Source organism: Geotrypetes seraphini, chromosome 2 (genome assembly GCF_902459505.1).
Source record: "Geotrypetes seraphini chromosome 2, aGeoSer1.1, whole genome shotgun sequence".
NCBI classification, from domain to species: domain Eukaryota; kingdom Metazoa; phylum Chordata; class Amphibia; order Gymnophiona; family Dermophiidae; genus Geotrypetes; species Geotrypetes seraphini.
The window spans coordinates 256,563,730-256,586,646 of NC_047085.1; the positions used below are offsets into that span (position 1 = coordinate 256,563,730).

Below are 22,917 nucleotides of genomic sequence, written 5' to 3' on the forward strand. Positions count from 1 at the left end.
AAACTTCAAACTCCAAGAGATTTGTTCAACTCCTTTTTACAATCAGTGTTGAAATTTCCTGAAAATAATATGCCACCGCTTCAAAAGTTATACTATTTGAATATTCCCAAAGAAGAGAAAGGCAAAGGGATTGTATCAGGAGACTTGGATCTCACTGGTATGCTGGAAACATCAATTCAAGAAGAAATAACTGTTAGAGCAACTTTACTGGTAACCTTTGTTTTTCTCCAAGATAAAGAGGCAGTTCTCCGTTTATTCTATAGGACTGAGAATGCGGAATTTCACGGTTCCAAAGTTTCAATATTTCCTGATGTATCCAAATTGACGCAAGCCAGACGGAAGAAATTCCTGGCATATCGACAGTTAACTTTGAATATGGGAGCAACCTTTCAGTTACGTTTTCCCTGCAAATGCTGTCTTACCTATCAGAATGTTAGATATATTACATTACATTACATTACATTAGGGATTTCTATTCCGCCATTACCTTGCGGTTCAAGGCGGATTACAAAAGGTTAATTTAAAAAAGACAGAATTACAATGATTAGCTAGAGAGGTAAGTTGTAGATCTTAAGAGCATTTAGAGGTCGTGTTGTTATTGCTGTTTCAGGAATTTCTTGAAAAGTGAGGTTTTTATTTCTTTTCTGAACGTCCTATAGTCTGGGGTGGTCATCAGAAGGTTGGAGATCTGGTTGTCCAGTCTTGCGGCTTGAGTGGCTAGGAGGCCGTCGTGTAGTTTTGTTCTTTTTACTTCCTTGATTGGGGGGGGTATGAAAGGGGAGTGCGTTTTTCTGTGTCTGGTACTGGGTGCTTGGATGAGGCGATTGTTCAGGTATGATGGGCTGTCTCCGTGTAGGGTTTTAAATAATATGCAGTAGAATTTGAATTGGATTCTTTCTTGGATTGGGAGCCAGTGTGAGTTGATGAAGGCTTCAGTGATGTGATCATGTTTTTTCAATGAGTAGATGAGTCTTAAAGCTGTATTTTGGATTGTTTGGAGTTGTCTTATCGTAGTTGCAGGACATGGAAGGAAGAGTATGTTACAGTAGTCCAATATACCTAGTATTAGGGATTGTACTATAAGTTGGAATTGTGTTCTTTCAAAGAATTTTCGGACTTGTCTCAGGTTTCTCATGATTGCGAATGATTTTTGAATTGTTTTATTTATTTGCGGTTGCATAGTGCAGCATCTGTCTATGGTCATGCCTAGTAGTTTTATGGTGGTTTGGATGGGATATTTGGTTGCGTTTATGTCTAGGTTGGTTGTGGTTTGGATCTTGTCATTTTCTAGGAGGATGAATTTGGTTTTGTCTTGGTTGAGTTTAAGTTTGTGATTTTTCATCCAGGTTGTGACTGCTTCAAGTGTTTGGTGAAGTTTGTCTGTCATGGTAGGTTTAGAATGATCGTATGGGATGAGGATGGTGATGTCATCCGCATAACTATAGGAGGTTATGCCTAGATTGTCCAGATGCGTTCCTAGAGAAGCAGTGTAGAGATTGAAGAGGGTAGGGGATAGTGGAGATCCTTGTGGTACGCCGCAGGGGTTTGACCAGGATTCTGACTTTTCTTTGTTTGATTTTACACTGTAGGTTCTGAGTTTTAGGAATCCTTCAAACCAGGAGTATACTTTATCTGAGATGCCTATTGCATCTAGGATCTGTAGAAGGATGTTGTGGTCTACTAGGTCGAATGCCGCTGATAGGTCTAGTTGTATGAGTAGCATTTTTTTCCCTGTACTAAGTTGTTGTCTGACGGTATCCATAAGGGAGCCTAGTAGTGTCTCTGTGCTGAAGTTTGTTCTGAAGCCTGATTGCATGGGGTGGAGTAGGTTGTGGTCCTCTATGTAATTGGTGAGGAGTTTGGCTACTAGGCCTTCTATAATTTTGACATATAGCGGAATTGAGGCTATAGGTCTAAAGTTGGATGGGAGGTTTTGTGGTGCTTTTGGGTCTTTTTGGATTGGGGTGATGACAATTTCGCTGAGGTCAGCAGGGAATGTGCCTTCTGTGAGCGTGAATTGGATCCATTGTAGAGTTATGGTGCGGAATTTTACACTAGAGGTGGTAAGGAGATATGAGGGGCAGTGGTTGAGGTCACAGGAGGCATGGCTGTATTTTTTGTAGAATTTGTTGAATTCTGACCATTGTATGTTAGGGAATTGAGTCCAAATTCTGTCTGCTGCGATTGCCTCTTTTCCTGTAGGGTGGATTGTGATTGGATTTTGATGGGAAGGGTTAAGGATGAGTGTGGCTCTGGTGTTGGTGATTTTGTTCTTGAAGTGTTCTGCTAAGAGGGTGGGTGATGGTGGAGGTGTGTTCGTGGTGGTAGTGTATGGTTTGGTGTCTGTTAATTCTTTCAGGATTTGGAATATTTTTTTGGAATCTTGGGTTTCCGTGCCTATGAGATTAGTATAGTAGCTTTTCCTCTTATCTTTTAGTAGATTTTTGTATTGTTTGTTGATTTTTTTCCAGTCGGTTTTTGTTTGATCTTGGTTCTTTTTTCTCCATTTTCTTTCTAATCTTCTACACTGTCTTTTGAGTTGGAGTAATTCATTATCAAACCATTGGTCTGATTTCCTGCTGGTTCTGGTTTTGGTTTGTAGGGGTGCCAGATCGTCAAGGATGTTGGTGGATACATTTTTCCAGTGGGAGATGAAGTTTTTTGGGTCGCAGTCTTGGATAGTTTCGTCTACATTTGACCAGAAAATGGTTGGGTCGATATGTTTGCGTGAGGTATATGTGGTTTTTTTTGATTGAGGTGTGTGTTTGGTCTTGGTCCAATTGATGTTGAATTTTATGATCCGGACCAGTTAAATTTCTTTTTAGAGGGTAAGACGGAATTTAGAGCTCCAGATCCCTCCATACAGTCCTCTATCCAGGCAGATAGTTAATCCAACCGTACTCTGTAATCTGTAACTCGTATGAGTATTTTTTTTCCTTTCTTTTAGACCCAACTTCCCTTGGAGGTGATGGACTCTCTCTCTTCAATATGTGGACTATGATTGGTTATACATGAGGAATTATTATATATAATTTAATATAATTATTTTCTTTTTCAATTGTTAATTTCTTTAGATTGTTGTTAAACAATTTGTGAAAAAATATAAATAAATAATAAAAAAAAAAAAAAAAAAAAGAAACCCAACACACCAAAAATCTATTCCAAATAAAAGAACTCACAGACACCAAACCCTATCTAGCCAATAACGACACCCCTCCCCCCTCAGCCACCCTTTTAGCCGAATACTTTAAAAACAAAATCACAGCTGCTTGGTCTACCCTCACTGGAACCCCAACCCACCTAGAAGAGATCACAATGCCCCCCACAGAAAAAGAATCAGCTGCAACAGACAGAACTTGGTCCCACTTCCCCACTATACAATGGTCCAACCTTAACAAACTATAAAAAAATACAGCCACGCAGCCTGCGACCTCAACCACTGCCCTCCATACCTATTAAAATCCTCCAGAACCAAATTCCGCGCTCTCCTCTTACAATGGATACAAACCATGCTCGCAGAAGACCTTTTCCCGCAAGACCTCAGCGAAATTGCCCTGATCCTAAAAGACCCTAAAGGAGCAACAAATCGACCATCCAACTACAGAACCATAGCCTCAATACCACTTTATGTCAAACTAATGGAAGGTCTGGTAGCCAAACTCCTTACCAACTACCTAGAAGACCACAACATATTCCACCCTACACAATCTGGTTTCAGAACCAACTACAGCACAGAGACACTACTAGGTTCCCTCCTGGACACAAATAGACAACACCTCAGCACAGGTAAAAAAATGCTGATTATACAACTGGATCTTGCCGCAGCATTTGACCTGGTGGACCACATCCTACTACAAATACTAGATACAATAGGAATCACAGACAAGGTACACACATGGTTTCAAGGATTCCTACAATCCAGAACTTACAGAGTAAAGTTGAACAAAGAAAAATCAGAACCATGGTCCAACCCCTGCAGCGTACTCCAAGGATCTCCATTATCCCCAACTCTCTTCAATGTCTACATTTGTCTCGGCACTTGCCTGGAAAAATTAGGTTTAACCTCCTATAGCTATGCAGACAACATCACATTCTCCTTCCTTTTGATCAACCAACGTCCTCCATGACAGACACATTACACAGGACACTTGAAAGAGTAGCAACATGGATGAAAAATCACAAATTGAAACTGAACCCAGACAAGACAAAATTCATTCTCCTTGAAAATAATAAAACCCCAACCATAACAAATCTAGTAATAAACTCAATCACATACCCCATACAACCCACTCTAAATCTTCTAGGAATGACGATAGACAGATGCTGTACCATGCAATCACAAATCAACAAAACAATACAAAAATCATTTGCGGTCATGAGAAACTTAAGGCAAGTTCGAAAATTCTTCAACAGAACACAATTCCAGCTCTTGGTCCAGTCCCTAGTCCTAGGTCTTCTAGACTACTGCAACATACTCTATCTCCCCTGCCCTGCAACCAGGATAAAACAACTACAAACAGTTCAAAACACAGCGCTAAAACTTATCTATTCACTGAGGAAACACGATCACATCATGGCGACATACCTCGACTCACACTGGCTCCCAATACAAGCAAGAGTACAATTCAAATTCTACTGCCTACTATTTAAAACCATAAATGGAGACAGCCCAGCCTACCTAAACAACCACCTAATCCAAACTACCTCAACCAGACATAGGAGAACCCACAAACCGTTCACACATCCCCCAATCAGAGATGTCAAAACAAAAAAACTGTACAATGGCCTTCTAGCCACACAAGCAGCAAAACTAGACTACCAACTCTCCAATTTACTGATAACGACCCCAGACTACAAATTGTTCAGAAAAAAAATAAAAATCATGCTATTCAAGAAATCCTTGAAGACAAATTAGCACCGCAAGAGTCATCCCAATTCTCTGAAGCAACTCGCTCTACTCTTCAATTCCTCTGGAAATGGCCAGATAACTCATTTTGTAATCCGCCTTAAACCGCAAGGTAATGGTAGAATAGAAATCACTAATGTAATGTAATGTAATTTGAAATGTGTATCCTGCCAGAGCTGGTGTTAGACTGCGAATGTGAGCTAGGATTTAACAGAGAGAGGAAAAGTCATTTTTGTTTATTTTATTTATTTATTTATTTTTTTTTGTAACTGTTTATTTATGACAAGAGAAAAACAGCACAGCAAAACATCAGGAATATCCAACAACAATACAGGCAGGCAATCTGCAGATCAACAAATCTCCTGATGTCACCCCCCCACCCCCTACCCCCCCTCCCCCCCTAGTGACAGCACCCTGCTCCCCCCAAAAACCCAAGAACACCCCCAATAGGCACAATTACACCCCAACGTGAGGAAAAGTAGAAAAATCAGAAAAGAAGTGGACCAAAGGTCACAGACCCCCAATAAGAACCCCAAGAAGACACACCCCCACAAAACCCATCCGGCCGAAGCCAATAACTCAGCTGACAACAGAACTATTCATCCCCAAACCCTCCATTGCCAGGTATCTCCCCCAAATATCGTGATATTGCTGCCATTTTCTAGTCAACAGGGCCGAGAGCCGATATTTCTCACACACCCATCCCAATTTCTCTCGCACCAGAGCCAAAGTAGGTGAAGCAGTACTGTGCCAGTGTTGAGCCACAGTCAGCCTAGCCGCTGTAAAAGCCAAGCGCACCAATCTATCCTGGGTGTCATCTACCCCTCCAGAGGGAAACCCCAACAAAGCCACCTCAGCTCTTTTCGCGAGAGGCACTTGAAGGAGAGCCCCCACATACTTAAACACCTGGCTCCAGAAGTCTTGAATGGAGGGGCAACTCCACCACATATGAAAGAATGTTCCCCGCTGCCCACATCCCCTCCAACAGAAGTCTGTGCCCGTAGCGGACATCTTGCTCAGAGTCACTGGGGTGAGATACCAGCGCACCAGCATTTTAAGTGCATTCTCCACCAACATAGGGGCTACAGCTAAATGATGTATCCTATACGAAATAGTTTCCCACAGAGATGCCTCAAACACCTGCCCCAAGTCCCCTTCCCAAGCCAGTAAATACGGAGGCTTCCGGTCTTTATCTTGATGCACCCATTTATACAGCAGCGAAATGCAACCTCTACGCACTGGGGACCCCAAAAGCTGCTCAAAGTCAGAACAGCTATAAGCTGCAACATCTGCCCTTTTTTTATTTTTTTTATTTATTATTTATTTATGAATTTTCAATATAACAATCAAGTATAAACTTGTACAGAAAAGCAAAATTAAAGAAGCAAAAAATACAACATAATACAAAACAAGAAATAATTGTATCTTAAATCTCACTCAAGTCCTCTATTTAGGATCCAAGATTCAAAATAAACGGAATTTAAGTAATCAATTAAAGAAGAAAAACAGTTATAGTTAATACTGTGCTAACAGTCGTCTATCTTTCTTATCTATCCTGAGCTGGCTCTTTCTCCAATCTTGACAGTGATAGGAATGTTGTCAGTTGAGATGGTTCAAAGAAAACAAATTTATGCAATTTATAATGGACTATACATTTACAAGGATAACGAAGAAAAAAAGTAGCTCCCAGGGCTATTACTGCTGGTCTCATCAGAAGAAATTCTTTTCTCCGCTTCTGTGTGTCTCTGGCCAAATCAGGAAACATTTGAACTTTTAGTCCCAAAAATTCTTTATATTTATTTTTGAAGTATAATTTCAATAACCATATCTTGTCCAGTGTGAGAGCTACTGAAAGAAGCAATGTTGCCGGCGTAGCTACTTCCCTATCTGAGGATTCCAATAAAGCTGTAACATCCAAGGGCTCTTGATTAAATTCTTTAACATCCTTAACAGGAAGGTAGTACACCTGAGTTAGAGGTGGTATAGAAGATTCAGAAATTCCCAATATTTCCGTCAAGTAACGAGTAATCATTTCTCTAGGAGTCACTGTTATAATCTTAGGAAAATTAATTAATCTAAGATTATTACTTCTTGTGGAATTTTCAAGTGACTCTAATTTCCTTCTTAAATTGGTGTTATCTTTAATTAAAGCCTCCTGTATAACTTTTTGGGAATTAATATTCTGTTGTTGATTTTCAATCTGTAATTTATTTTCAGTGGTTGTTTTCCGTATTTCCAGGATATCTTTATCATACACTTTAAACCGTTCCTCCACTTGATTTAATTGGGATGCTATAGTTTTAGGAATAGTAACTACCAGGTCCCACAGAGCATCCAATGTAACCTCCTGGGGTTTAGTTATCTGGGGAAATTGAAAATGTAAAGTCTTATGCTCACCCACTGGCAAGTCTTCCAATATCTGTCCGGACTGGGCTATTCCTTCCCCCGTAGATGTCCTGTCCTCGAATTCCTTGTTCAGGTTTCCCAGAGAAATCTGGAGAGCCGATTCTCTGTCCCCCGGACTGATCTCTACTGCCTCTAGAGTAGGAAACACTCCGATTCCCGGAAGTTCCCCCTCCCTCGGGGAACTAGCCGTTCGTGGATGCGGGGGAGGTGCTCGGTTGTCAGGGCTAAAGGTGGTTTCCAGCCCCAAGGAGGATTGCTGCTCGCCGTTCTCCTGCAGTGTCTCCAGCGGGGGTAGCCCTGATCCTGCCGACGTTCCCTGCATGCGCCTGATGATTTCATCAATGTTGCCGAATACGGAGGTCTCTGAGCGCCGCGAGGCCCCAGCGGCGCTTTTCCCTCTCCGCTTAGGCATGTCGAAGGTAGGAAATCAATATTATTCGAAAAAAAGTATCTAATTGAGAAAACTCTCAGGAGCTGGCGCACAGCGTCCCTATACCGTCGCCATCTTGGATCCCAACATCTGCCCTTTTAGCCTTCTGCAAATAACTTTTCACTTGTAGATACGGGAAGAGGTCCTTAGAATCAAGCTGATAAAGCTTTTGGATCTCTGGAAAAGCACAAATGGACTCTCCCTCTATAAATTGGCCAAAGTACTGCAACCCTTTCCTTGCCCACCGCACAAATATCCCCCCATCTCTGCCCGGTACGAAATCAGAGGCAGTGCACAATGGTAAATGATGCAACCCCTTACTACGACCCAAGAGTTTGCCAGCCTCTCCCTTCCACACCCTCATTGTCCAATTAGTAAACGGGTTAGAAATGCTTCCCAACTCCCGTGCCCCCAAGTCCCCCCACATAAGCGACCCTAGGGTACGAGCCCCTCCCGAGCCACTCAAAACTCCCTGCTCTACCTGCACCCACAACTTCAAAGATGGCGCATGCCACTCCACTCCCGCTCGGAGTTGAGCCGCGCGGTAGTAATGCTCCAAATGGGGGAGTCCCAGACCCCCTTCCGCTTTAAACTTGAACATGGCCCATTGAGCCACCCTGGGTCGTCTACCTCCCCACATGAATCGTAAAAGGTTCCGCTGCCATCGGAGAAGATACTGTCTAGGGACCTCAATAGGCAAAACCTGAAAAAAATATAAGAACTTCGGCAGTACCAACATCCTAATAACCTCCATGCGCCCCATCCAAGACACATATAATGAGGCCCACCGATCCATATCCCTAGCTAGGGATGCTACCAAAGGAATATAGTTAAGCTGAAATAGGGATGTCCAATCCACCCCCAACTGAATACCCAGATATCGTATAGGGCCCTTAACCCACCAAAAGGGCACCACCCTCTGAATACCCGGAATATCCACTACCGGGACCGATATATTAAGTATCTCCGTTTTTGTCATATTGGCTTTAAAGCCTGATAAAGCCCCATAGTCTGTCATAAGATCCTGAAGGGATCTAAGGGACTCCGCCGAGCCCTCCACAATTGCTAAAATATCGTCAGCAAATAAGGACAATTTATGCTCACCCCCTTGAACCCGTACGCCCTTCACCCCAGAGGCTAGTCGGATCTTTTGCGCAAGAGGCTCAATCACCAAAGCAAAAAGCAAAGGTGAGAGCGGACAACCCTGTCTCGTTCCCCGCCTGAGCTCAAAAGGAGCAGAGTATACCCCATTAATTTTCACACACGCCAGAGGTCCGTTATACAAAGACAGAATCCAAGACACATATCTGGCCCCCAGACCTACATGGTGAAGAACTGCCTCCATAAAACGCCAATCCACGCGGTCAAAGGCCTTCTCGGCATCCACCGCCACTGCTACCCAAGGACCTCCACTGCGTCAGGCCTGCCAAATCAAGTTCAAGACTTTGCGGATTCCATCTGCCGCCTGCCTTCCCCCTATGAATCCCACCTGATCTGGGTGAATAAGTGTCGGCATGTGAGGGGATAAACGATCAGCCAGCACTCGAGCCAGAATTTTGGTATCAATACCCAACAGTGAGATAGGCCTGTAGCTCCCACACTGAGTGGCATCCTTCCCAGGCTTTGGTAAAATCGTGATCCCAGCCAGCCGCATATAAAAGGGCAATTGGGCTCCCTCTCTCAGATTATTGTATAAACGCACCAACAATGGAACCACCAATGTAGACATCTTCTTGTAAAACAACCCCGTGAACCCATCTAAGCCCGGTGATTTCCCCGGTCTCAATTGTCTAATCACATTATGTACCTCCTCCAACGTAATGTCCTCATCCAGCCCCTGCGCTTCACAGGCCGTAAGGGATGCCAAGCCCAAATCCTGAAGATACTTCCCAATTTCTTCCCCCGACCCCTGACTCTCTGGCGTATAAAGCTGCTGATAGAATTCATGAAATCGTGCATGAATAGCCCCCTCAGCTGTCAATGTTTGTCCCGAGCCATCCTTAATAGCCATAATATTAGACTGCGTCTGCTGCAGGCGCAGACGATGAGCCAGCAATTTCCCCGCTCTATTACCAGATTCAAAGAACCTTAAACGAAGACGTTCAAGATTGAATTGAATCACCTCATCCTCCATCTTCCCCAATTCCGCCCGAACTTCCCTTATCCGAAGCCCAAGGGGAGCTCCCCCCTGGCCCCTCTTATGTTGATCTACCAGTTGACGTAAAGTCTCTCTCAGACTCCGTTCCTTTTGCAATTGAAGCCTCTTTTTATGAGCGGCCATAGAAATAAGCTCCCCCCGCAGTACGGCCTTCAAACTTTCCCATATTGTTATCGGAGAGTAGGAATCAACATTATTATGCTCCAAAAAGTCCTCAATAACCTGCTCCACCTTGCGGACCATCTGCGGATCTTTCAATAAACTATCATTCAATCTCCAGTAGTGATCCCCTACTCTCGAAGCTCCCCATCGCACATCCATCCAAATGGGAGCATGATCTGACCAGCCAATGTCCCCAATGGAGGACCCCAGTAGTCTACCCCCCCATCCCTTATCCAGATATAGCATGTCAATTCTAGTATAGACCCCATGAACAGGGGAGTAGTAAGTATAATCTTTATCCAGGCAATGCTGAGATCTCCACCCATCTACAATATTGAGTACGTCAACCAAGTGTCTAAGGCGTTTCCTATCGGACTTAAGCCGGTCCCCTCCAACCCCCGTAGAGTCCCACCTGGGATTCATAACTAAATTAAAATCCCCTCCCACAATCACCGACCCCTTCTTAACCTGCAGTACCTTGGCCAATACCTCATCGAAAAAAGAACCCTGTTTAGAATTCGGGGCATATAAATTCACCAGGGTGACCACCTCCCCATTTATCTGCCCCACCCAAATCACCCAGCGCCCCCTCTCATCCCTCCATTCCCGTTCAGGCACGATCTTAAGACGTTTAGCAAACAAAATGCCCACCCCTGCCTTTTTCCTTTCTGTCCTATTAGAGGCCCAGACCCTTCCCGGATATTCTCTATATTGTACCAGCTTCTCCCCAGGGCGCACAAAATGAGTTTCCTGAATGAAGCTGATATCAATACGCAGCCTTTTCAACTCCTTCAACAAAAGCTGGCGTTTACGTGGCATATTGAGGCCCTTAACGTTAAAACTGCCCAATCTCAAAGAATCAGGTCCCATGACCCAAGAATCCTACCCCACACCCTGCACCCCTCTTCCCCTTCCCCCCACTCCAGATCCAAAAGCCCATGCTGTCACCTACCCATCCCCCTATCCCCACCCCCCTCCCAACCCTACCCATATCCACCTGCTCCTCAGCCCTTCCATGACTCCGGGTGACCCCCCCCAGCTCATGAACCCCTCATCCATTCCCCCTCCCCTCCCCAGCCCCCCAACAAGCATTCATCCTCAGTCCCACTCCCATAGGCACCCTCTCACACTCACCCCCATGAAGAAAACCCCTCACATCCAACCCCCCACACAGTCCCAGCCACACATCTGCCCAGTCAAGGCATTGACAGTCCCAATTGTCCAAGTGCAGCCAAGCAGGATCCGCCATTGTTCACTCGCCACTGCTCACTCGCCAGTGCCATTGGAAGGTCCAGCTCCGCTTCTTCCACATGGTTCCTCCACCTCTCGACCACCAGCACCCAGCTTTCGGGACCTGGTCACACGCTCTCTCCAGCGAAATTTCTCTGACTGCTGGGTCCCTTGCCGGTCCGACATCAGAACCTCTCCAGTAAGGATCCCCTCCTTCCGCAACAGCTTGACAGCCTCCGCTACAGTGGTCACTTTCTTATGGACACCGTTAATAGTGAGAAGGAGCCCAAAGGGGAACAGCCATCTATATCTGAGGTTGTTCTGCTTCAGGATCATCACGATCGGGCGAAACTCTCTCCTGCGTTGCAAAGTAATAGCAGAAAGGTCCTGAAACACCTCCACTTTATGGGTCTTCCACTCAAACGACCCCAGATCACGGGCCTTGCGCACCATCCGCTCCTTGTCTGCATAATTGTGGAGACATGCAATAATGTCCCTTGGATAGTCATCTCGCTTGGGTCCCAGTGTGCGATGAGCCCGGTCCACTTTCAAGACCCCACTGGGCTCTCCGCCGTCGTCAGCCAGGGAGAAGAGAGAGTGATATATCTCCTGCACCACCTTCACCGCATCTGCATAATTCGCCGATTCTGGTACACCGCGGATGCGGACATTATTCCGGCGGGACCGGTTTTCCAAATCCTCCACCCGGTGGTAACAGTCCTGCCAGTCCTTTTGGGCTGCCTCAAATGCCCCACTCAAATTTTGTACCACCTCCTCCTGCTCCCCCATTCTCCTTTCAGTCTCCTCCACTCTCCCCATGAGGTCGGCTATGTCCCTCTTGATTTCCTTCACTGCGTCCCGGATTTTCCCTTTGACACCAGCAACTTCCTGCTTAATGTCGCAAACCCATTGCTGGAGGTCTGCTTTAGTCACAGCTGCGGAAGAGGAATCCATTCTCCGCAGTCTCGGAGAAGACCCCCTCTCCGACTCTTCATCGGACCCGCTCTCCCCGGACTCACGCTGGGACGCGCACGAGGCTCCGCGCGACTGGCGCAGGCCGCTCTTTTCCGGCGCCTTCTCGTGCGGTCTCCCTTCGTCGGGTTTCTTTTTAGACGGCATATTCCGAAGCCGCTCAGCTGCACTCGCACAGCTCACCGGGTGCCCTGCTCGCTACCGCGGCTTGCCTGCTCCTGATCGGGGGAACGTTCGCTCGAGGATCAGAGCTCCGGCTCTAACCCGCCATTCAGGGTGATGACGTCACCGGAAGTCTATTTTATTTATTTTAAAAATTTATATACTGTTTAAAACTAAATGGTTTCCATAGTTTAAATACACAATTTTGTAAAAACATGACAAAACAGACACACAATCAATCATCAGAAATCATATCTACAAACTAATACCATAGTGTGAGTAGGAGGGAGTGAAGAGGCTATAAATAAACCCACCAGGATGTTTGAAAAAAAAACAAACAAAAAAAAAAACACACCCAATTGGGCAGGAAAATCAAATCAAATTGAAAAATCGATTCATTAGACTGAATCAAATTGAATTTTTTTTCCTGAATTGGGCAGCTCTATTGCTCAGAGAACTACATTGGCTCCCAGTTCACTTGAGAATTCAATTTAAATGCATCTGTATTGCATTTAAGATTTTAGTTGGCCTCTTTATTACTCTTGTCCCTTTGGACTGGAATGTGTGTAGATCTCACCTGGCCAGAAGTTCTCAGAAATTAAAACTCTCCTTTCCCTCTGTTAGGGGTAAAAATAAATCTATTAAGCATTTTAATCATTCTTTCTTCTTCAAACTGACAGAGCTCTGGAATAATTTGCCGCTCTTATTAAGAAGCTTATCATTCAGGAAGGCTTTGAAGCCAATTCTGTTTGCCAAGCACTTTGGAAATTAACTACTTCTACCTCTCCTGTTTTAGTTCTTTTCTCGTCTGGTTCTTTTGTATTTTCCTTTTCTTAATGTTAATTGAGTCGAGCTCTAAATTGGCTGATGACCCAGTTTATAAAACTAAGTTTTAGTTTAGTTTAGCAGAGCCCTCTGGTAAAAGAGGAATAAAAAACCTGGAGTGGATTTCTTCTGCACAGCTCGTGAATGACACACCTATTGCATTAGAAATTAAATTAAGATCCATAGAACTGTGACATAAAATTTGTAAAGTATATACCAAGAGTTTGAAAATCCCTGCTTCTTCATGGAATTTAGCAGCTACATAATCCAACAGCTCCATCTGGTGTTCACCTAGGGAAGGGTACATACAGTCAGTATACGGTATGGAACAGAAAGGAAGGAAACACAAGATTAATGGCAAATATTGGAAATATGAATGCTGGGCAAAGTCACAGGACAAAACAGTGGTCCTCAACACAGTCTCTGGCATACACCCAGGCAGGTTTTTTTTTTTTTTTTTTTAATATCCACAAAAATATGCACAACTTGAATTTGAACACAATGATAGTGCATTTAAATCCATCTTGGACATATTCCCAATATTTCACAGGACTTAGCCAGCCAGAAATGGCTCCTAGCCAGCTAAGTCCCATTTAGCTAAACTAAACTAAAACTTAGATTTATAGACTGGGTCATCTTCATATAATGTAGATTGACTCGGTTTACATCAATTTAAAAAATATAGAAAAGAACATGAATATCAGGCTCACCGGCCAGCCTGTTGACTGGCTATGCTATGTGACATACTGATCACCGCCAATTTTCATCAGCTAGCCAGCTAAGGCACATGGCTAGATAGGTCTGCCTAAAAGGCTGGTCTTTCTTTAGCCATTAGCTGCGGCTTGAGGGCACCCGAAAGTGCACAGAGATCCTCCAGATGGGGCCCTGAGCCACCAGTAGGGGGTGCTGACAAAGAAGAGGCGTGAAGAGGAGACACACCAGGGAGGAGAGGCACTGGTGGCAGCTGACTGCCTACAGGATGTGCCTCTCGCTGTGAGGCATGTCCTGTAGGCCAGTGATCCCCAACCCTGTCCTAGAGGACAACCAGCCAGTCGGGTTTTCATATCCCTAATGAATATGCATTAACTCCATAAACAAAAAGCTATATTTTTAGCCATTAATTATATAAATACTTATTTATTATGCAAATAATTTACTCATAAGTTTATTCCATCATACTTTTTAAAAACCCATAAAAGCAATTCATACATACATACATATTAACTAAATACATCTGAAACCTTCCCAATCTACCCTAGAAGTTCCAACTAAAAGTTCATTCACTAAGTGAAACAATGTTCATATAAATTTCATAAAAGGTCTTCATTACTGTGCTCTCACTTTGTTGGTCTTGTTCTTCCATGAATATGCAAAAGAGATTTGCATATAATGGAGGTGGCAGGCATGCACATCTGCCCCACACATATTCATTAGGGCTATCCTGAAAACCTGAGTGGCTGGTGGCCTTCAGGACAGGGTTGGGGACCACATCTGTAGGCAGTCAGCCAGCGCTGACACCTCTCCTCCTCCCAAGAATCTCGCAGCACACCTGAAATTTCATGCAGCATAGTTTGCGATACACTGTCCTAGATATTCAATGCCAGCAACCCCGGCATTGAGTATCTAGAATCGCTGCCTCTCACTGTTCAATATTGGTTCCAATTGATTTTATATATCTTGAAACTCCCACTGACTGGGTGTAACCAGAGGACTGGTTTAAGAATCACTGAGATGAAACAATTTGTATTCAATGTAGCAAACACATTGTCTGGAACTTAGCTCAGTCTTAACAGAAGTTCCACATAAAAGATACTATCTGTTATGTACATTTGTACAATACTATAAGAATCTAGAAGTGCTGTAGAAACAATTACTAGTAGCAGGGATTAACAATATGGTTGTTGCTCCAGCTCCTTCCTTCCAGGTAACCTGCAGAGAAAGTGAGGGGAGAGGATGAGCCTGAAATAAAGCAGAAAACAGTCATGTTGTTCCCCAACCTGCCCCATCTTCTCCTGCCCTGGCCCCTTCCTTGGTTCCACAGTTCCACTACCTTTTTGTCTACAAATACAAGTCCTGATTAGTAGTAGTGATGGTAAACTTATGAACTAAACACAATAAACATGTTTTTAGCCAGCAGGTCTATTAAATGTCTGAAACTGGTGAATTAGTTGTTAAGAAACATTTAGATCTCTTCATTCAGTTTTGATATGAAAGATTAGTAGAAAAAAGCACATTTATAGTGTGGAAAAAAAAGTATATTTTCCCTTCCTCCATTTACAAACTCATAGGTTACTTGGTAGAAGGAAACATAGGGCTGGATTCACTATGCAAACCGATAATGTACCGATCGGTTTGTGACCCCTTAGCGACCAGATTTTCCTCCAGCCCGATTCACTAACCCCTGTAGCAATCCGATCCCAATCGTCCCATGCAAATTAGTAAAACCCCATACAAAATAGCCAACACTAACAATTGCTTAGCTATTTTTAGTCAGGTTTTACTATTGGCAAATCCGACTGCTGCAGACCTGTCGGTAACTGAGGCTTTTTGACAGGCCTGCCTCTTTTTTATTCATTTTTTGCCATGGCACAGATATAAATTAATAAAAGACAGGCAGGCCTGTCAAAAAAAATGTGCCCCCCACAAACAAACACGCCTCCCCCCTCCCCCCGTAGAAAAAAGCAGGAGGGATGCCAAATCGCTTTTGTGATGTTACAGCAGTGAGGCGGGCAACGTTCCAGAATGTAAGATAACCATTGGAGGCAGTGCAGCATTGTGTGTGTGTCCGGTTCTGGACGTGACCGCCGGACACTTAAGGCACAAGTTTTCCATAAAAAATCATTCTTTATAATACTGAAGGCCTCAAAATAGTTGGTCCAAAATCTTGTCTCTTGCAGTTTTTCACTTTCTGCATGTTGCACTGCTTTCAGCTTTGTATAGCTAAAATTATCAGAAGCAATTAAGGAAAGATTTATAAACTATATTACAACTATATGACTTATAGTTATAAGATTTATAAATTATATTACAACTGTATGACAACTTTGCAAGAGGTAAAACTCGTTATAGTTACTATACAGCACAGTTACTTACCATAACAGTTGTTATCCAGGGACAGAAGGCAGCTATTCTCACATATGGGTGATGCCATCCATGGAGCCTGGATGCGGACAGCCTCGCAAGCAGACTTGCTTGTAGAAAACTTCAGAAGATTTGAGTCAGCCGCACTGCGCATGCGCGAGTGCCTTATCGCCCAGCACAAGCGAGTCTCCTCAGTTCAGATAGCTAGCAGAGAAGACAACCAGGGGAGGTGAGTGGGTTGTGAGAATAGCTGCATGCTGTCCCTGCATAACAACTGTTACGGTAAGTAACTGTGCTTTATCCCAGGACAAGTAAGCAGCCTATTCTCACATATAAGTGACCTCCAAGCTAATCAGAATGGGATGGTGGGAACATTGGCAACTTAGGAAAATAAATTTTGTAATACTCTCTGGTCAAAATGGCCATCCTGTCTGGAGAAAACATCCAGACAATAAAGAGAGGTGAAAGTATGAACTGAGGACCAGGTGGCAGCTTTACAAATTTCCTCAATAGGAGTGGATCTGAGGAAAGCTACTGAAGCCGCCATGGCTCTGACTTTATGGGCTCTGACTCGACTCTGTAGATGCAATCCAGCCTAGGCATAGCAGAAAGAGATACAAGCAGCCATCCAGTTGGAGATGGTAGGCTTAGAGATTGGATGTCTCAACTTGTTTGGATCGAATGAGGCAAAAAGTTTAGGAGCAGTTCTGTGTGGTTTAGTGCATTCCAAGTAGAAGGCCAAAGCACATTTACAGTCCAGAGTATGAAGAGCTGATTCTCCAGGGTGAGAATGAGGCTTTGAAAAAAACACTAGAACGATTGGTTGAGATGAAATTCTGAAACCACTTTAGGTAAGAATTTAGGATGAGTACGAAGGACCACCTTGTCATGATGGAACACAATGAAAGGTGGATCAGCAACTAAAGCTTGCAGTTCACTGACTCTTCGAGCAGATGTGAGGGCAATGAGAAACACTATTTTCCAAGTAAGATATTTCAGATGAGCCAGACATTGGTTCAAATAAAGGCTTTATTAACTGAGCAAGAACAACATTGAGATCCCAAACCACTGGAGGCGGTTTAAGAGGAGGTTTGACGCTGAAAAGTCCTTTCATAAATTTGGAAACCACGGGATGAGCAGAGAGGGGTTTCCCTTCAATAGGCTGATGGAAAGCAGCAATTGCACTGAGATGGACTCGGATCGATGTAGACTTGAGTCCAGAGGTGGCTAAGTGCAAAAGATAATCCAGAACAGAAGATAAGGAGGAATGCTGAGACTCCTTATCATGAGAGATGCACCACATAAAAATCTAGTCCATTTTTGGTTGGTAGCATTGTCTAGTGATAGGCTTTCTAGAAGCCTCTAAAATGTCTCTTATAGGTTGAGAAAACTGAAGAGGAGTTATGTTGAGAGGTACCAAGCTGTCAGGTGCAGAGACTACAGGTTGGGATAAAGTAGAGATCCTTGACTCTGTGTAAGCAGAGACAGAAAAACTGGTAAAAGGTATGGCTCCCTGCTGCTGAGTTGAAGTAGAAGGGAGTACAAAGGTTGTCTTGGCCACCAAGGAGCTATCAGAATCATGGTGGCATGATCATTCTTCAACTTGACAAGAGTTTTCAGAATGAGAGGGAATGCATACAGGAAGAGATTCGTCCATTCCAGTAGAAAAGCATCTGCCTCGAGGCGATGAGGAGAATATATCCTGGAGTAGAACTGAGGCAGTTTGTGGTTATGGGGAGATGCAAAGAGATCTATCTGAGGAGTTCCCCACTGTGAAAAAATGTGATGAAGAGGTGAGGAATTGAGTGTTGATTCGTGAGATTGCAGAAGATGACTCAATTTGTCCACAAAACAATTTTTCGACCCTTGGATGTAGACAGCTTTCAGGAAGGTGTTGTGGAGGATTGCCCAGTCCCAAACCTTCAGAGCTTCTTGACAAAGGGAGAGAGATCCCGCCCCTCCCTGTTTATTGACATAATACATAGCAACTTGGTTGTCCGTTCGAATGAGGACTACCTGGTCGTGAAGATGTTGAAAAGCTTTGAGACCATTGAAGATCACTCTGAGTTCCAACAGATTGATGTGACACTGACGATCCATGCTGGTCCAGTGGCCTTGAGTACTGAGACCATCGAGATGAGCCCCCCAAGCATAGGTTGAGGAATCTGTCGTGAGGACCCTCTGATGAGGGGGCGTTTGAAACAGTAAGCCTCTGGAGAGTTTGGAAGAGAGCATCCACCAGCAGAGAGACTGTCTCAATGAAGGAGTGACTCTAATGTGTCAAGAGAGTGGTTCGCAAGCCTGCGTCCACTGAGATGCCAGGGTCCACTGAGGAATTCTGAGGTGAAGTCTGGCAAAAGGAGTCACGTGCACTGTGGAGGCCAAGTGACCTAGGAGGACCATCATGTATCTCGCTGAGATTGAAGAGCGGGAAGACACTGCATGGCAGAGTTGAAGAAGAGCATCCAGATGTTGTCGAGGAAGGAATACTCTGAGTTGGATACTGTCCAGAACAGCTCGGATGAACTGTAGATTCTGAGAGGGCTGAAGTTGGGATTTAGGGAAGTTGATTTTGAATCCCATGCTTTGTAGGAACCACATAGTCCGTTGGGTCGCTACACTAACCCCCTGAGATGTTGAATCTTTGATGAGCCAGTCGACTAGGTAGGGAAATACCTGAAGACCATGGTTCCTTAGAGCTGCTGCTACCACCGGGCACTTGGTGAACACTATGGGAGATGAAGCCAGGCCAAAGGGTAGCACTCCGTATTGGTAATGCAGATTCCCCACCCAAAATCTGAGGTATTGACGGGAGGTTGGATGAATGGGGATGTGAGATCTAGAGAACATAACCAATCATTCTGATCTAGAAGGGGATAAAGGGATGCCAGGGATAATATGCAAAATTTTCTTTGACTAAATATTTGTTGAGAGCCCTGAGATCCAGAATGGGTCGCAGATCACCCGTCTTCTTCGGAACTAGGAAGTAATGGGAGTAAAACCCCCTGCTCTGCTGTTCCAGAGGAACTTCTTCAATGGCATGGAGATGAAGCAGAGCCTGAGCTTCCTGAAGAAGGGTGGTCTGGGATGGATTGGAAGGATACTCTTTTGGAGGAAGCTCTGGAGGAATCTGAGTGAAATGAAGAGAGTATCCTTCCCTGATTATTGACAGCACCCAGAGGTCGGATGTAATGGTCTCCTATCGATGGTAAAAATGGAGACGACCACCTATGGGGGAAGGGAGGACAGAGGTAAAATGATGGAGGTTATGCTCTGTGTTAAGCAGTCAAAAAAGCTGCACAGCCTTAGCCGCAGCAGAAGGCTGAGGTTTCTGTTACTTCTGCTGCTGTGGTTTCTTAGGAGGTGCTCGAGTGTAAGGAGCCGGCTTTGGAGTATAACGCCTCTGGAAAACTGGAGGAGGGCGTGAAGATTTTGCAGGAGCTGGCTTTGGCTTTGGTCTGACAATAGAAGCAAAAGATTTTTCATGTTCAGAAAATTTCTTATTGGCAGCCTTTATGGATTCATCAAAGAGGTCATTACCCTCACAAGGAATGTTAGCCAGACGGTCCTGAAGATTAGGGTTCATGTCAATGGTGCGAAGCCAGGCCAAGTGGTGCATCGCTACAAAGAAAGCAGTGGCCCTAGCAGACAGTTCAAAGGCATCATAAGATGACTGGAGAAGATGTAATCTGAGTTGTGACAGGTTCTTCAGAAAGCCTGGAATAATATCAATGAGGAACTTGAGATAAGTAATGAAGACAAAATTGTAGTTGAGGACTTTGGAGTACATCATAGCATTTTGATAAAGACGACATCCAAACTTTCCATGGTCTTAACCTCTCTTCCAGGAGGAACTGCAGCATAGACCCTGGAAGGATGGGTTCTTTTCAACGAGGACTCCACAAGGAGGGATTGATGAGATAACTGTGAATTCTCAAACCCTTTGCAATGTAGAGTTCTATACCTCGAGTCCAACTTGCCTGGAACAGCAGGTATAGCATAAGGAGTTTTCAGGCATTGTTTGAAAGTTTGAGACAAAAGCCGGTTAAGAGAGAGGTTAAGTGACTCTGCAGGAGGTTGAGGCAGATGCATTTCCTCTAGATACTCCTTAGAGTATTTAGAACCAGCATCTAATTTAATTTCTAGTACATCAGCTATCTGACGAAGGAAGGAAGAGAAAGAAAGCTGACCCGCCAAGGCCCTGAGAGGCGTCTCGAGTGGAGAACGAAGGCGAAGCCTCTCTGGAGTAGTGACAATCCAAAGAATATGGAGACTTGGAGGAGGCAATGGAAGCAGCTGATTCCTCAGGATCTGGAAGCAGTGACCTCGATCGAGGAGTTGGAAGGTCTGGAATGAGGCCTAGACAAGGAAGGCTGCTCTTTGGAAGAAGACCTGCGTCTCGATGGTGGCCTCATTCGACGAGAGTGGTGTCTGGAAGCAGGTCTCGAGTAGGATCAAGACTTCACCCTATGTATGGAAACAGGCAATGCTGCTGGTGAATGAATAGGGCTAGAAGCTGTAGATCGAAACTCAGTGGTTTGGATCGAGGAATCTCGAAGCACTCCCAAAGACTCTGCTCCTTGTATGGAGTGTGAGGATTTGTGTTGAGACACTCGCAAAGAATCTACTCCTTGCATAGTGTGTAGATGACAGACCAGACACTCGCAAAGACTTGGGTCCTTGCATAGTGTGAAGCTACAGCTCGAGGCACAAGCAGGGACTCGACTTTGCGGGAGACTGCTGATTGCCCAGGCTGGATTACAGGAGGCAGAGTCGAGGCAGAACCATATTTGCTCAGTAACTGAACAAATTGCTGGAGAGAAGCCTGCAAATGTGGATCCGTGTCTGAAACTGGACCACTTGCTGAGGCTAAAGGCTCCAAGCTGGCAGTGGAGATGTGCTTCGACTTGGAGGTCTTGGAGAGCTTGAGGACCACTGCTGGAACCTTCTGCTTAGGTATCTGACCTGATGGAAACTCAGGGGAAGATAAAGCAGGTATACTCGAGGCCAAAGACAATCCAAACGAGGAAGGTCTGATGAGACTCGAGGTCGGAGTCGTGGAAGCAGGAGGACCCTTGGTGAAAGGTGGGACCGAGGCAGACCTTGAGGTCAGGGTGTCACTGAAGAGTCCATCTTGAAGAGTTTTTCCACTAAAACCAGACGACGTTTAAGGGCTCGAGGTTGAATAGTAGCACAGCGCTCGCACAACTTAGGACTATGGTCAGGCCCGAGGCACTTAAGGCACCAGCGGTGTGGGTCCTAGAGAGAAATCACACGCTGGCACTGGCTACACTTCTTGAAGCCCATTACTGGCCGGGACATAGGAGGGAATATAGCCGCTGCAAAGTCGAAGCCCACAGGCTGCCGCCGAGCGGCCTACCCCACCAGTCAGTTGATGAAGAAAAAAAATAGTCTTTTTTGGAAATAGAAAATAAAGTAACACAGTGATTCGCAACTAAAACGAACACAAATCGTGGTGAGAGAAGGCACGAAGCGAACAAAGTTCAGCGCAGAGCATCAAAGTACAGATTTCTCGGCTCCACGGAAAACTGAGGAGACTCGCTCTATGCTGGGCGGGAAGGCACTCGCACATGAACGGTGCGGCTGACTTGAAACTTCTTAAGTTTTCTACAAGTATACTTGCAAGGCTGTCCGAATCCAGGCTCTGTGGATGACATCACCCATATGTGAGAATAGGCTGCCTGCTTGTCCTGGGATAACGAGTTTTACCTCATGCAAAGTTGTTATTTCTGTAATAATACATTAACTATTTTTTCTGCGGCCCTCCAAGTACCTACAAATCCAAAATGTGGCCCTGCAAAGGGTTTGAGTTTGAGACCGCTGCTGTAGACTGTATGGCTTTTTGGATGCAAATCGCCTTGAACGCTGTTGGTATAGTGTGATTTATAAGTTACATTACAGATTTCTATTCTGCCATTACCTTGCGATTCAAGGCGGATTACAAGAGTTATAAATGGTGGGTTACAATATAGGATCATTGGTGAATTCAAGAGAAGTTGAGAAGGCGGATTACAAAAGAGATATAAATGGTGGGTTACAGTAGAAGATCATTGGTGAATTCAAGAGAAGTTGAGAAGAACTAGTAGTATCTGTGGGGCAGGGTGAAGGCAGAGGATGGAAGGTAATTGATATGTTAAGAGTGTTTCAGTGATTTCTTGAAGAGTATCGTTTTTATTTCTTTTCTGAAGATCTTGTATTCGGGGGTGGTTATCAGTAGGTTGGAGACTTGGTTATCCAGTTTTGCTGCTTGTGTTGCTAGGAGGCCGTCATACAGTTTTTTCCGTTTGACTTCTTTGATTGGAGGGTGTGTGAAAGGGGTGTGAGTTTTTCTATGTCTGGGTGACGTAGTTTGGTAGAGGCGATTGTTTAGGTAGATTGGGCTGTCTCCATTTAACAATTTAAATAGCATGCAATAGAATTTAAATAGTATTCTTTCTTGAATTGGTAGCCTGTGTGAGTCGATGTATGCTTCTGTAATATGGTTGTGTTTCTTCAGTGAGTAGATGAGTCTCAGAGCTGTATTTTGGACTGTTTGTAGTTGTTTAGTCATTGATGCAGGGCAGG

The 22,917-nt window shown here is 44.5% G+C and overlaps 1 protein-coding gene across 1 annotated transcript in view; it reads right to left on the bottom strand.

The window, feature by feature from the left end:
- The window catches only part of DMC1 (DNA meiotic recombinase 1), a 398,321-nt gene that overhangs the window by 127,370 nt on the left and 248,034 nt on the right, over positions 1 to 22,917 (bottom strand). The window contains exon 8 of the mRNA XM_033929441.1: positions 13,469 to 13,542. Within this exon, the coding sequence (XP_033785332.1) occupies positions 13,469 to 13,542 (74 nt within the window). The remainder of the gene's footprint in view (positions 1 to 13,468; positions 13,543 to 22,917) is intronic.